Here is a 15,061-nt window from a genome sequence, read left to right on the forward strand (position 1 = left end):
AATGTGAAGTGTCATTATTTTTCAATATAAGGATACATTCATAATTAAGAGTACACTTATGAAAGGAGGTGGTCATGTTAAAAACTGTCATCAATGCTGCTGCTGACATTACACTGTTAAATAATTACTATATTAAGTTTTAAAATACTACCAGGATACAAATAAAGACATGGATTCTAATTTACTAAAACGTGAAAATTTATCAGTATTTAAACTCCTATTACCCCTCTATGTATCTATAGCAAGTTTTATCTCATACCCTCAAAGGAGAGAGACAAAACATTGTAAATTTTAAAAAGTCTTGAACAGTCTTTCTAATTGTGGGGGAAAACAGAAGAGGGAATTAAAATTTATTGAGTTTATTAAATTTATAATTACATTCAAATTTCATATTCACCCCAGAAGTAGTTATTTTTCTGATTTGCCAGCTGAGATTCAAACATATACCTTCCTGATTCCAAAGCCTTACTCTTTGCATAGGAAATCATTACCTACTCATCTTTTTCAGATTATCTACTTTTATTTCTAAAATTTCTATAAACAAAGATGGGAAACTAGGTATTTTACCATTCAGTAAATGAAAAGAAGTACAGAAGATGGTTGTGAAATATTTCCTAGATAGCTTTAGAACGGGGTCTGGTACATCACTGCCTAAAAGCAAGGGTAAGAATGTGGACTGAGGTCATTCACACTTCAATTAGCCAGAGGAATATTTTATATACTATTTTAGCTTGAATTAAATAGATTAATTTGAATATAGTAAACTTCTTCAGCTATCTATAATGGTGGTTCCATTTCCTCAGCTCTCATTTACTCTTCAACCCACCCCAGGATGGTTATGGCATCATCACCTTACTGTAGCTGCTTTTATCACATCCAGCTACTATGCTATGACTTCTGAGCAGTCAAGTAAAGGTACATTATTTACATTCAAGTACAAGATACATTCTTCTATGCTGGATCCTCCAATCCTACCTACTCTTTAAATGTTGAGAGGTACTCAGAGCCCAGTCCTGAGTTCTCTTCTCTCTCTAGTCTCTCCCTAGACAACCTCATTAATTCCTATGGATTTTAAATTAATTTATTTATTTTAAAAAGGTAATTCATGGACGTAGGACAAAATGCAAAAGACACAAAAACATATGTAATGGTAACTAATTCTATTTACCATCTTTTCCAATTCCACTCCCAAGGAAGTAATTGATATGTTATCTGCAGCTTATTGAACCTTGCAAAAATAGCCTCTGTTCTTTTATAATATCTCCCCCCCTCATTCTTCCTTTCTTATAAAACACATACGGTACTCTACACTGCTTAGTATCTTTTTCCTCCTAAGTAATACAGCTTAGATATCATTAATTATCAGTATATACAGAGCTGCTGCATTCTTTTTAATGGTTTATAGGATTCTACTCAAAATACATATTAAAAACTTATTTAGCCCCTACTGGTAGACATTTAGGTTGTTTCCAAACTCTTGCCACTGTAAAGAATGTTGTAATAGACATCCTTGACCATGTCATTTTGTATATGTGAACTTATGTGTGGGATACATTTCCAGAAAGGGACTTGCTGAATTGAAAGTTACATGCATTTAAAATAACGGATACCAAGAGGGAAGAGATATGGGGATATATGTATAACTGCTTCACTTTGTTATAAAGCAGAAACTGACACACCATTGTAAAGCAATTATACTTTAATAAAGATGTTAAAAAATTAAAAAAAATTAAAAAAATAATAAAATAACAGATACTCACAAACATTCACCACAGAGGTACTAAATTACACTCCTAACAGTAACATAATTCCCATAAAATAAATACCATAGATATATTCATGGCAACCCAAATCATACCACAAGTCTCTCTTTTAAGCTATTGTCTTGAGGATGTGATGTTTATTTGATGTATTTACTTGAACATCTCACAAGCACATGACGTTTGACATGATTCTTGATTTTCACTCTCAAATCTGCTCATTCTCCAGTGCTTTCCTTCTACTTCTTTAATGGTCCATTCATAAAATCAGTAGCTTGACTGTGAAATTTGGGAGTCACCCTCAACAGCTCCTTCTCTCCTAGTCCCCATATCAATCCAGCACTAAGTTAATTGTCAATTCTACCTCCTATTTAACTCTCAAAACATCTACTTTTCTCTTCTTCACTGCTAATATAAGCTTCCACAAACAATAATGTGGTGTATTGCATTAACTCCCAACTTGTTTCCCACATCTTCTCTGCCTGTCTTCTAAATTACTCTTGATAGAACAAAGTGCTCTCTTTAAAACATATATCCAATTCTGTCACCACCACCACCCTCCCAAAACCCTACTTCAACAGCTTCTCATTGTCATTAGGAATAAATTCCAAGTTCTTACATGGTCTTCAAGTCATGATCTGGCCCCTGCTTATCTCTCACCTCATTTCCCTCTACTTTCTTCCCGGTTCACTCCTATCCCAGCAACTGTGACCCTTCTCAGTTGTTCAAATGCTAATTTAGCTTCCCTTGTCATAGAGGTCTCTTAACAATATATACTTTTCTTTCAAAGTATCTCTCTCACAATTATAATCAAGTAGTTCTTTGATTAATCGTGTATCTATTACATCTCCTCCACTATAATGTAAGCTCTGTGAGGGAGACTGTGACTGTTTTTGTTCACTGTTGTAACTTTAGAGTCTGACGTTATAGAAGCTCAATGAACACTTCCTAAATAAATACAGCATGTGTACAAAAAAATGACCTTTATTCCACTTAAGTCTGGGATGGGGGTAGGGTAGGATTTACTCCACTGGTACTTGTAATAATCAGTCTCCCACACTAGAATGTAAGTTCCTTAACAATGAAAACAATTTTTATTCCTCTTTGAATCACAAACACTAGTGCTTAACATAAAATAGGTAGCCAATAAATATTTGATAAATGAAAGAATGAATGAGCCACCATTATAAAACTACACATCCATGGTTACTGAATGAGTCCTTGTACCCTGGTAGGCCAGATATTAGGCATATAAAACATACTGCCACCTTTTCTCTTGAGCGACTAGAAGTTGTAAAGCAAGAAAATATCACCGTTCTTCTTGCATTATATTAATTAATTATAGTTAGGTGGCTAACTTACCAGAGCAGACTTCCCCACGCCTCCTGAACCAAGGACCACTAGCTTGTACTCACGCATGATGTGGTCTTTTTAAATACTGACAATCTGGGGGAAAAAAAAAATCAAAGATTAATAAACATGCTAAGAATAGCCTAAGAATGTACAACTGTTACATGAAATAACATGACATTTTGTTTTTTGTTTGTTTTTTCCCTTAAAACTATCAAGAGGAAGACAGAGGCTATACAACAAAACCATGAATATTTTAACACAAATTTATAGGACCACTGCCAGGCATTTTAGTTCATTACAGATTATCTTTGACTAGTCATCAATCATTAGCCTGTTCATGTTACTTCGTATTTGATCAGAAAATAAGATGATTAAAACTAGTAGTTATAGCTACAATCACGAGCCCAACTCTTTACGAAGCTATCACTTAAACTTACATACTTTTTTGAAAAGTTCACTCATGAGCTTGAATATAATGAAAATTTTATTTGCTTAAAATATCATATGTAATTCTATACTGTTTTGTTCATTATTGTATTATTGGTGAACCACATAAACTGTTACCTCAAATATTATTATGATACAAATGGGAAAATGTAGATGAAATTGTTGAAACTCTGTAGGTAGGTACTGCTGGTTTATTTCATAAGGCCCAAATTGCTGGGACGGGGGGAGGGGAATAAATATAAACTTTATTTTTTATCTCCATGATTATCTTAAAAAGATACAAAAGAATTTCCAATGACCATGATGGTGTAAATAGGAATGAACTTTCCATCCCACAATAAACAGCTAAAACACCAAACAAAATATATGAAACAACTGTTTGCAAGACATGGTTGGACAATAAGCAGTAAAGCACTGTGATCTCTGAGAGGTGGGAAGGAAATGAAGTGAGACCTACACCTGCCCTGGCTTTCTGCCTAGAGGTACTTTTCAGATTGTGATGCAGGGAGAAAAAACTCAAGCAGAGAAGTTACTAGAGAAGTGGGAGTTATGCACAGAAAACTCCAGAAATCTGCACAGGGGTCCACCTGAGTCTGCGGCCAAACACTAAGCCAGGCATGCAGGATGAAACTCCATGAGGTAAGGCAAAGAATAAATAGGAATCTGTAAGCTGAGCAATTCCCAGAGTGCTGGGAAATATTGACATTCTGACCAGAAGAGTCTTCTTTGTTGAAAAATAGGCAATTCACTTGAAACCCCAGAATATTCATACTTAGTACAGGAGTAAACAAACCCTAGAGTAAAAAATACTCTACATGCTTCCTAAAAAGGCTTAAAAATAAGCCTCAAAAGGATTGAGTCAATCCATAGATAACAACTGCCTGTCAGAACAAGTCCAAGATTTTTTTAAAGAAAAAAAAATCCACGATTCAACAATATAAAATTTTCAATGTCCACAGCATCCAATAAAAATTAATAGACACATAAGAAAGAAAGAAAATATGACCTGAAACTAGGGTGGGATGAGTCAACTGAAACAGACCCAGAAGTGAGATAATGGAATTAGCCAATGAGGACTCTAAAACTGCTATGATAAATATGCTCAAGGATTTAATGAAAATATGAGGAGAGAAACGGTAGACATAAAAGGACCAAAATGAACTTCTAGTGTTCAAAAACAGTACGTGAAATGGAAATATAACGATGGGATTAACATTATATTAAATACTGCAGAAGGAAATTTCAGAGGAATTGAGATGAAGACAGAAAAAAGTTGATGAGGAGGGTAAAGAGTGGGGAGATGGAAGGAGAGGGAGAGAGAAAAGAAAAGGAAGAAGAAAAACAAAAGAAGAAAGGAAAACCACAGCTATCAAGTATATGTGTGTAACTGGAATGGGGTGGGGGTGGGGTTGAATAATAAAATACTTTCAAAATTTGATAAAAACTATAAATCCATAGATCCAAGAAACTCAATGAGCCCTCTCCTTAGTATAAATACAAAGAAAAGCACAAGGCACAATAATCAAATTCCTGAAAAACTGTCAAAGAGAGAAAATCTTACAAGAAGCTAAAGGAAAAAGTTTAGCCATAGAGGAACAAAGTTAAGAAAATATATAGACTTTCTCGAGAAGCTATGCAAGACAGAAGAAAATACATCTTCCAAATGCTTAAAGAAAAATATGGTCAACCTAGAATGCTAAATACAATGAATGTATCCTTCAAAAATGAAAGTGAAATAATTTTTTTTTTCAGATCCAAGAAAAGAGAGAAAAGCTGGGGGAAGAAATAAGTTCACCAACCTGCACTTAAAAAAAAGCAAAAAAAATTCTTCAGGTGGAAGAAAATGATAACAGATGGAAATGTGGATCTACATAAAGAAATGACAATTGGGGCTTCCCTGGTGGCACAGTGGTTAAGAATCCACCTGCCTATGCAGGGGACATGGGTTCGAGCTCTGGTCCGGGAAGACCCCACATGCCACGGAGCAACTAAGCCCGTGCACCACAACTACTGAGCCTGTGTGCCACAACTACTGAAGCCCGCGTGCCTAGAGCCTGTGCTCCACACAAGAGAAGCCACCACAATGAGAAGTCAGTATACAACGAAGAGTAGCCCCCGCGTGCCACAACTAGAGAAAGCCCGTGCGCAGCAACAAACACCCAATGCAGCCAAAAATAAATAAATAATTAATTAATTTAAAAAAAGAAAAAGAAATGACATTACTAAAGAAATAGAAAGTACCAGAAATGGTGAGAGTAAATCTACAAGACTTTTTTGGCCTCTTAAAGCAAAAATAACAATGTACCACAGGGTTTACAACATACATAGAAGTAAAATATATTACAATAATAGCACAAGAAAGGGAAGGGAACTGGAAGTATAATATTCAAGGTTCTTTCAACCAGACAGATCCTCATATCCTTAACCCCCTTTCAAGGCCCCCAGTGATTCTTAGTCTGAGGATTGCTGTCATTTTAACAAGATATGAATTCATCACCTCTCTCATCCAAAAATGTGTACCTTTCGAGAGGGAATCCTAATATAGTAAGGCTTATTTATGCTCCCCAAATTGCCTCCTAGGGCAATAGAATTTGGGGAAAAGCACTCAGAGATTGCCAAATTATTTTGGGTACTCTGTAAGAACAAGATATTTGTCCCGTTCCTCAACTCGAGGGGTAAGAGAGTCGACTTCCAAAATCATTTTTCATACATACTGTATGCAAAGAAAATTACTTTCTTTACACCTAACAAGTACCATGGATTATAAATGTATATACATATGCACAAATGCAGATACAAGAATAATATAGCTCAGATAAGAAAACACATACAAATACCCAATGAGGAATAATGTAGATTAATATTTTCTTTTTAAAGGGGGTTAGTTCTAACTCATTACTGCCAAGTTAGAAAACTACTATGTTCTTCCAAGCAAATCCCATGCCTTTTTATGGAAATCTCTTGTGCCGTGCACTCCCAACACAGCACCAGAAAATTTCTCACTCTGGTTAAGATTCCCTGACAAATAAGGAGGACAAGAATAAACATTACACTATGTTTACATTTTAAGTCAATCTTGAATCCCTAACACTACGGTCTAAGTTATAACATTTTTTCACTCTTCGAACTTCAGCAAAACTACTTCTAAATTTCATAAAGTAACAACTTGATTTCTTTGTGATGCAAATAGACCCCAACTTTGTTGTTTCTGTTTTTAAATATTTAAACTAATTAAAAGATGAAATAGTTTCTCCTGCACAACTGAACCTATGAAACAAAATTCATTAAAGGAAATTTAGTTGTGACAAGAAATTTTGGAGAAAAAATTTTTTACATTAAGGAACACTGAAGCTTAACAAGCAGTTATACTGTTGGTTATATTTAAATATTTACAGAAGCTGTGAATATTTTAAATGTGACAACTGACCACAACATGTTGGGGATGGGTGGGGATGGTAGTGAATAAATATGGAAATGACGGTAAGACTTAAGTTTCTAAAATAAAGAACAAAGTTCCTCATAGTACATCATAATGCAACATCAACTGTTTTTGTAACATAAAATAACATTATCTCATTGAGAGAATATCTTCCTTGATACCTTCTCCTCTTATTCTTCTCAAGATTAGTATTTTGGGGAGAGGATGTACATAGGGATAAAATGATCAGACATAATGTACTTATAAATGAAGTTTATAAATTAGTCTTCACACTCTAAAACCAGGTATACGCAGCCCAATAGCACTTCCTACCCCTTCCCAAATGAAAGAAGGTAAGCTCCTGTAAATAGAAGAGGCCAGTAGGGATTCTCAAAAAGAGCAGACAATTAATCACAGATTTGAGGAAAACACCTTGACAGAGGCAATAAATTCAACAAACAGAAGAACAAAAACCAAAGAAAACAGAGTTAAGAGGGCCTATAAAACGCTATAAAATAAATGTAATATCCTTAAAGAAACCTGTGAAGTTATTACATCTATGTAAAAGACACTTTGGAAACCTAGAAAATAAAAATATGAGCATCAAAAAAAAGTTCAGTAGATGGGCTGAAGAGAAAAATGGATATAGCTGAAAAAAGCAGGTTAGTGAACCAATATACTGAACCCACCCAAACAGAGAAGAACAAAAGGATGGGGAGATGGAAAGTGTGAAAGAGGTAAGAAGGATAAATCTTACCCTAAAAAACTTCTAGAGAAAAACATATTCCTCTCCCCTTGAATATGGGAAGATTTAATAAAATATAGCAGAAGTGGTGTTGTCTGACTTCTGAAGCTAGAAAGGGTGCCAGAATTTCCTCCTGGATCTTTCTCTTTGCAGCCATGTCTTTGGGCCCAGGTTGTAAGGCTGCCCTGAAGCTGCCACTTTGGAGAGACCACAGAGATGGGACAAATTTGCTGGAGGAACCCCAGCTGTGAGTCCTCCCAGACCTGTGAGTGTAGAAGATGATCCCAGACAGCCACCATTTGACTGCAACACCCAGAGGAGAGACCTTAGGCCAGATCTACCTAGCTGAGCCACTCCCTAATTCCATACTCAAGAAACAACGGGTTGTTTTAAGCCACTACATTTTGAATGGTTTGATAACTAAAAACAGAAGGAATAAAGGAAAAAAAGGAAGGAACAAAGAAGAGATGGACAAATTGAAAATAATGGATAATCCAAATATCACTAATTACGTGAGTAAATGTTCAATAGGAAAAATTAAAATACAAGACAAAATACATACAGCAGAAGTTGACAGAACTAAAGGAAAAACTAGTCAAATACACAATCATGATTAGATTTTAACATAACAGTATCTGATAGAAAAGGAAGATAAAAATCAGTACGGATATGTAAAAGATTTGACCAAATAACAAATCAACTTACTCCAGTAGACATATATAGAACACCACACCCAACAACTGCAAATTACACATTTTTCTAAATTGCCACATGGATTATTTACTGGAACAGACAATGCTGGGCCATAAATCAGGTCTCAACAAATTTCAAAGGACTGAAATCATACAAAGCGTACATTCTAACTACAATTAAACTAGGAACTAATACAAAAATATACATAATCTCAAAATGTAAGTTAAACAACATAATTCTAAATAATACATGGGTCAAAGAAGAAATCAAGATGGAAAGTAAATAATTAGAGCTAAATGATAATAAAAATACATATCAAAAATTACTAGAAAAACAAATACCATATGCTAACACATATATGTATAATAAAAAAAAATGGTTCTGAAGAACCTAGGGGCAGGACAGGAATAAAGATGCAGATGTAGAGAATGGACTTGAGGATATGGAGAGGGGGAAGGGTAAGCTGGGATGAAGTGAGAGAGTGACATGGACATATATACACTACCAAATGTAAAATAGATAGCTAGTGGGAAGCAGCTGCATAGCACAGGGAGATCAGCTCTGCTCTGTGACCACCTAGAGGGGTGGCTTAGGGAGGGTGGGAAGGAGACACAAGAGGGAGGGGATATGGGGATATATGTATACATATAGCTGATTCACTTTGTGATACAGCAGAAACTAACACACCATTGTAAAGCAATTATACTCCAATAAAGATGTTAAAAAATTACTGGAGTTGTTGGTACTCCAACACAAAAAAGGAAAATGATTCAAGAAACAGAAAGGTGTAAGAACAAGAAATATGCCAAGCAAATAAAGCAAACAAATAAATAAATCAGGAAAAATTATAGTTAGGTATCTAATTATCACTGTAAAATATGTATAAAAATCTGGAAATAAAACTGATTATCTCAACCTTTTTGTTTGGGAGGAGACAGGAAGAAAGGCATGTTAAAGGTTTTCTCTTCTTGGGAAAAGGATAAAGATACTGAATCTCTCTTTTTCTATACATTAAAAAAAATATAAATCTAAACATGTGAAAAATGTAATGTCAACAACTAAATAATATAACTTAAAAATCACTAGAGGAAAAACGAGCAAAGAAAACTTGACCAACTCAACCAGAGTCAGAATATGAAAAATAAACAACAGGAAAGAAAGGTATCATTTGCAAACCACAAATGATAAAAGCTTATTCTATGAAGACTGTGATGACAAACTTAGAAAATAATACATTTAATTTACATGTAGCAAATCCTATAACATGTTATATGAATAGCTGGTTTTGTCTTTTCTTGTTTAAAATACTGAAGTCAGTATTTAACAACAGAATGCCTGAACCATAGTAAGTGTTTCTTTTGTGGTAATTCACTCTAAAAACATCTCCAGATATGGTCATCTAACCCTTTGAATTCTATGCTCACAAAACAGTCCATTCCATTTCTGGATAACCTAATTGTTAGAACGTTCTTTACATTGCTGTTTCTTTGTAGTGGCCACTTACTGGGTCTCTGTCTCTGATGCCAAACAGAAAAAAGAGAATTCCTCTTCCAGTCTATGCTCCTTCAAATATTTGAAAACAGTTATTCCACCTGCCATATCTTCTTTTTCAATAAGCAATCCTATTTCATTTTTCAGATGATAGTTTCAAATTCTGTAATCATTCTGTCTCCTACCCAAAAGCTTTAGGTCTTACACTCTCTTAAACTAAAAGTAAAATACGCTAATTAGTACTACTAGCAGGCATTACAAAAAAAGGCTTATAACAAAAAAGAGCAGTAACTATATCCCCTTAACCTACTTCAAACTTCTAGCTCTTTCTTTGAGTGCTCTCCATACTTCTGAATAAGATATTTATACTCCTATCTCTTGGTTTTTAGTTTTACATATTGCTATTATGGTAGATGAGAATTTTAGCTCTCTTAAATAACACATAGCAAAGTAATATATTAAGATTACATTTCCTTTTTCATATAACTTGTGTTTATTCTGGAATTGTCTACCAACATATTTTCCACCCAAACCTGCCAGATAATCTATGAATTTCATTCCCTTCTCCCCACCCTCCACCCCGCAAAAAAAAAATCCTTCCTGTAGCTTGCTGTAATCTGTACCAGTTGCTCTCCAGGCCCACAGATGTCTGTCAGCCTAGGACTTTCTTACGTACTGGTGTGCTTCAGAGCGCCTATCCACAGAGGTTACCACTACTATTTCTACTGCTCCTCCAGAAAACAAGGCACTTGTCCCCATAAGTCAACATCTTCTCTAAGCACACTGTTTAAATCAATAGAACAGTGTGAATATGAACTATTGGGCTGGTGACAATATTTTTTTAAAAGAGAAAGAAAAGAAAACACTAAATTATAGATCATTTTCAGTATTGTGCCATCACTTTTTGGTACAAGTATCTAAAACATAAAAAAAGAAACTTTTAAAAGCACAAGGTTTCCACAATTTCTTAGGTTCTTACATTTCCTTTTTGACCCACCTCCTAGAGAAATGGAAATAAAAACAAAAATAAACAAATGGGACCTAATGAAACTTCAAAGCTTTTGCACAGCAAAGGAAACCATAAACAAGACCAAAAGACAGTCCTCAGAATGGGAGAAAATATTTGCAAATGAAGCAACTGACAAAGGATTAATTTCCAAAATTTACAAGCAGCTCATGCAGCTCAATAACAAAAAAACAAACAACCCAATCCAAAAATGGGCAGAAGACCTAAATAGACATTTCTCCAAAGAAGATATACAGACTGTCAACAAACACATGAAAGAATGCTCAACATCATTAATCATTAGAGAAATGCAAATCAAAACTACAGTGAGATATCATCTCACACCAGTCAGAATGGCCATCATCAAAAAATCTAGAAACAATAAATGCTGGAGAGGGTGTGGAGAAAAGGGAACACTCTTGCACTGCTGGTGGGAATGTGAATTGGTTCAGTCACTATGGAGAACAGTGTGGAGGTTCCTTAAAAAACTACAAATAGAACTACCATATGACCCAGCAATCCCACTACTGGGCATATACCCTGAGAAAACCAAAATTCAAAAAGAGTCATGTACCAAAATGTTCATTGCAGCTCTATTTACAATAGCCCGGAGATGGAAACAACCTAAGTGCCCATCATCGGATGAATGGATAAAGAAGATGTGGCACATATATACAATGGAATATTACTCAGCCATAAAAAGAAACGAAATTGAGCTATTTGTAATGAGGTGGATAGACCTAGAGTCTGTCATACAGAGTGAAGTAAGTCAGAAAGAGAAAGACAAATACCGTATGCTAACACATATATATGGAATTTAAGGAAAAAAAATGTCATGAAGAACCTAGCGGTAAGACAGGAATAAAGACACAGACCTACTGGAGAACGGACTTGAGGATATGGGGAGGGGGAAGGGTGAGCTGTGACAGGGCGAGAGAGAGGCATGGACCAAATGTAAGGTAGATAGCTAGTGGGAAGCAGCCGCGTGGCACAGGGATATCGGCTTGGTGCTTTGTGACTGCCTGGAGGGGTGGGATAGGGAGGGTGGGAGGGAGGGAGACGCAAGAGGGAAGAGATATGGGAACATGTGTATATGTATAACTGATTCACTTTGTTATAAAGCAGAAACTAACACACCATTGTAAAGCAATTATACCCCAATAAAGATGTTAAAAAAAAAAAAAGAATATATCCATGTAGACTTGAAGTTAGGGACCAGCTGGTGTAAATTTGTGTGGTTATCTCCTGACCTAACCTTTTAGCTTCTTTTTGTTCCTTGATTGTAGTTAAGCTTCATCTTGCCTCAGGGCCTTTGTATTTGTTTCTCCCATGTTTTGGAAATATTATTTCCAGAAAAATTGTCCATAAATGATTCCTTTCTATTCTTTGGCACTCATCTCTTAAAGATATTTTTTCCTTGATTGTCCTACCAGCCTAACTTAGTCCCAATTTATCAGATTACCTTACTTCTTTCACAGAATAATAATAAAAACAAATATTATCTTTGGTGGAAAAAAAAAACTTTTAAAAGCACAAGGTTTCCACAATTTCTTAGGTTCTTACATTTCCTTACTAAATGACACTTCCCTACTTCTTTATGTATCAAAAAAGGAACACAAATTCTACTGCTTTAGAAGACACTGACCCATCAATTATCCCCAAACAAATTTTTACTAAAACCTTTAGTAAATTATGACTGAGGCAGTTATCCCATTCATTGTACATTCTCTAAGAATTCAGGTAAAGGATTAAAATATTTAATCCAACCATCTTACTTTTTCAGGAGTAAAAATTTTTGGCAAATTTGACAAGTGGTCTTGAAAGGCTTATTATACTATTAGGATAACTCATGCAATAACCTGCCATTTGAAATTATTCCTTAAAAAATGTATTAGTGAGTACATTTTTCTTTTATAATAATCTCTGTAGCATCTGTAGTTACATCTCCTTTTTCATACTTATTGTTTATTATGGCTTCTCTTTCTTTTGATCAATCTTACCAGATTTGTTAACTCTATTAGTCTTTTTCTAAGAATCAGCTTCAGCTATGTTGATCCTTCATTGTTCACTTGTTTTATATTTCTTTATTACTACTTTTATCTCTATTATTTCCTTCCTTTCTTTATTCTGTCCTGTTTCTAATTTAGATTGAATTCCTGGCTCGTTAATTTTCAGCCTTTCTTCTTTTCCAACAAATATCTCAGAGCCTCCATCAGAGATCTTTTTCCTTCTACCTAAAGTGTATCTTTCTAAATTTGTCTTAATGATATTCTACTGGAGATAAAAATCTCTGTTTTAATTTTTCTGAAAACTTTATTATGTACCTACACTCTTGAAAGGTATTTTAGCTTTAATAGTTATTTCTTTTCAGCACACTGTAGTTATTCTTTTCTTCTGATTTCAAGTTTTTCCTTTCAATAAACCAGTCTAATAGTAGATATTTTGAAGGTAATCCGTCTTCTCCCTCTGGCTATTTATTTATTTATTTTATTCATTTAATTTTTGTCTGTGTTGGGTCTTTGTTGCTGTGCGCAGGCTTTCTCTAGTTGCAGCGAGCGGGGGCTTCTCTTTGTTGCGGTGCATGGGTTTCTCATTGCGGTGCACGGGCTTCTCATTGCGGTGGCTTCTCTTTGTGAGCACGGGCTCTAGGCGTGCGGGCTTCAGTAGTTGTGGCTCGTGGGCTCTAGAGCGCAGGCTCAGTAGTTGTGGTGCATGGGCTTAGTTGCTCCGCAGCATGTGGGATCTTCCCTGACCAGGGCTCGAACCCGTGTCCCCTGCATTGGCAGGTGGATTCTTAACCACTGAGCCACCAGAAGCCCAGCCCTTTGGCTATTTTTAAGGTCCCTGACTATATGCAAATTTAACTATGAAGTGTTTAGGTTTAGTTTTTTTCTCTCCTGTTTAGGATTTGACTTCTTGAATTTGTGCCATTTGCAATTTTAGAAATTCTTAATTATAAACTCCTCAAATATTATTTTTACTTGACTTTTCTTCACATCTATATTCTGCTTTGCTAACTGGTAGATCTTCTCATGCTCTTCTTGTATTAGTTAATACTAATACAAGACTAGGCTGATGCAATAAGAGACTCTACAATTGCCTGAGCAAAATTCAAGGTTTTTTTCTCTTCCACATGACAGTAGAAAGGGACAGTCCAGGGCTGGTTTGGCAGCTTAGCAGTCTGAGAGAGCTAAGCTCTTACATCTTGTTGCTGCTCTGTCATCCTTATAGTATTGCCCTCTTCTACCTAGCTAAAAATAGTTCATCACTGTGTCCACATTCCAGTCTATGGGAAGGAAGAAGGAGGTGGGAAATGGAGTATCTCATTCCTCTTATAGGCATAAACCGTAAGGCTAAAACCTATGCACACATAACTTCCACTTGCATCCAAATTGCTGAAACTTTGACACAGAGTCAAATCTCACTATCAGAAAGGCAGTGAAATGGAAGCTGTAGCTGGATAGCAAAGCATCCAACTAATACAGTTATTGCTAAAAAGGAGAAAGAAATCAAGGAAATCTAGCAATTTCTGCCCCAATTTTCTAATTCTCATTTCCTCTCTTACATGTTGTCCATCTGTGTCTCTTTATTTTGGTTAATTTATTTTTCAGGTCATCTTCCAGCTCATGAATTCTAATCTATTGTTAAACCTATCTATTGAATTAAAAATTTTTTATTTATATTTTTCATTTCCAGAAGTTCTTTTATTATTTTGTCAAAGCTATTAGTAATTGTTCATAGTCTCATTCTGTTTCTCACAACATTATAGTGAAATGTTTAAAAGCTTGAACTTATGATCCATACTGCCTGACTAGAATCCTGTTCTACCACTTACTAACCTCTGTCTACAAATTTTCCTCCTAAATGCTGAATATTGGGAATGCCTCTATTAAATAGAAGACGGGAGACTATCACATTATCCAAAAGTATTCCTTACTCTGTGCCTTTGAGCAGGACATGTGCTCCATGAGTTGTAAAAAAAAAAAAAAAGAAAGTGAGCACCTATTCTTTTTTAGCAACAGAGTAAATCATCAAAAACTACATCAAAGGGCTTCCCTGGTGGCACAGTGGTTGAGAGTCTGCCTGCCGATGCAGGGGACACGGGTTCGTGCCCCGGTCCGGGAGGATCCCACATGCCGCGGAGCGGC

The 15,061-nt window shown here is 35.5% G+C and overlaps 1 protein-coding gene across 2 annotated transcripts in view; it reads right to left on the reverse strand.

Annotated features, from left to right (window-relative positions):
• Positions 1-15,061, reverse strand: part of RAP1A (RAP1A, member of RAS oncogene family) — a 78,260-nt gene that overhangs the window by 22,124 nt on the left and 41,075 nt on the right. For both annotated transcript variants that reach the window (XM_060139351.1, XM_060139352.1), the window contains exon 2: positions 3,123-3,206. In XM_060139351.1, coding sequence (XP_059995334.1) covers positions 3,123-3,179 — 57 coding nt within the window. In that variant the 5' untranslated portion in view covers positions 3,180-3,206. The remainder of the gene's footprint in view (positions 1-3,122; positions 3,207-15,061) is intronic.

This window comes from Lagenorhynchus albirostris, chromosome 2 (assembly GCF_949774975.1).
Source record: "Lagenorhynchus albirostris chromosome 2, mLagAlb1.1, whole genome shotgun sequence".
Taxonomy (NCBI): domain Eukaryota; kingdom Metazoa; phylum Chordata; class Mammalia; order Artiodactyla; family Delphinidae; genus Lagenorhynchus; species Lagenorhynchus albirostris.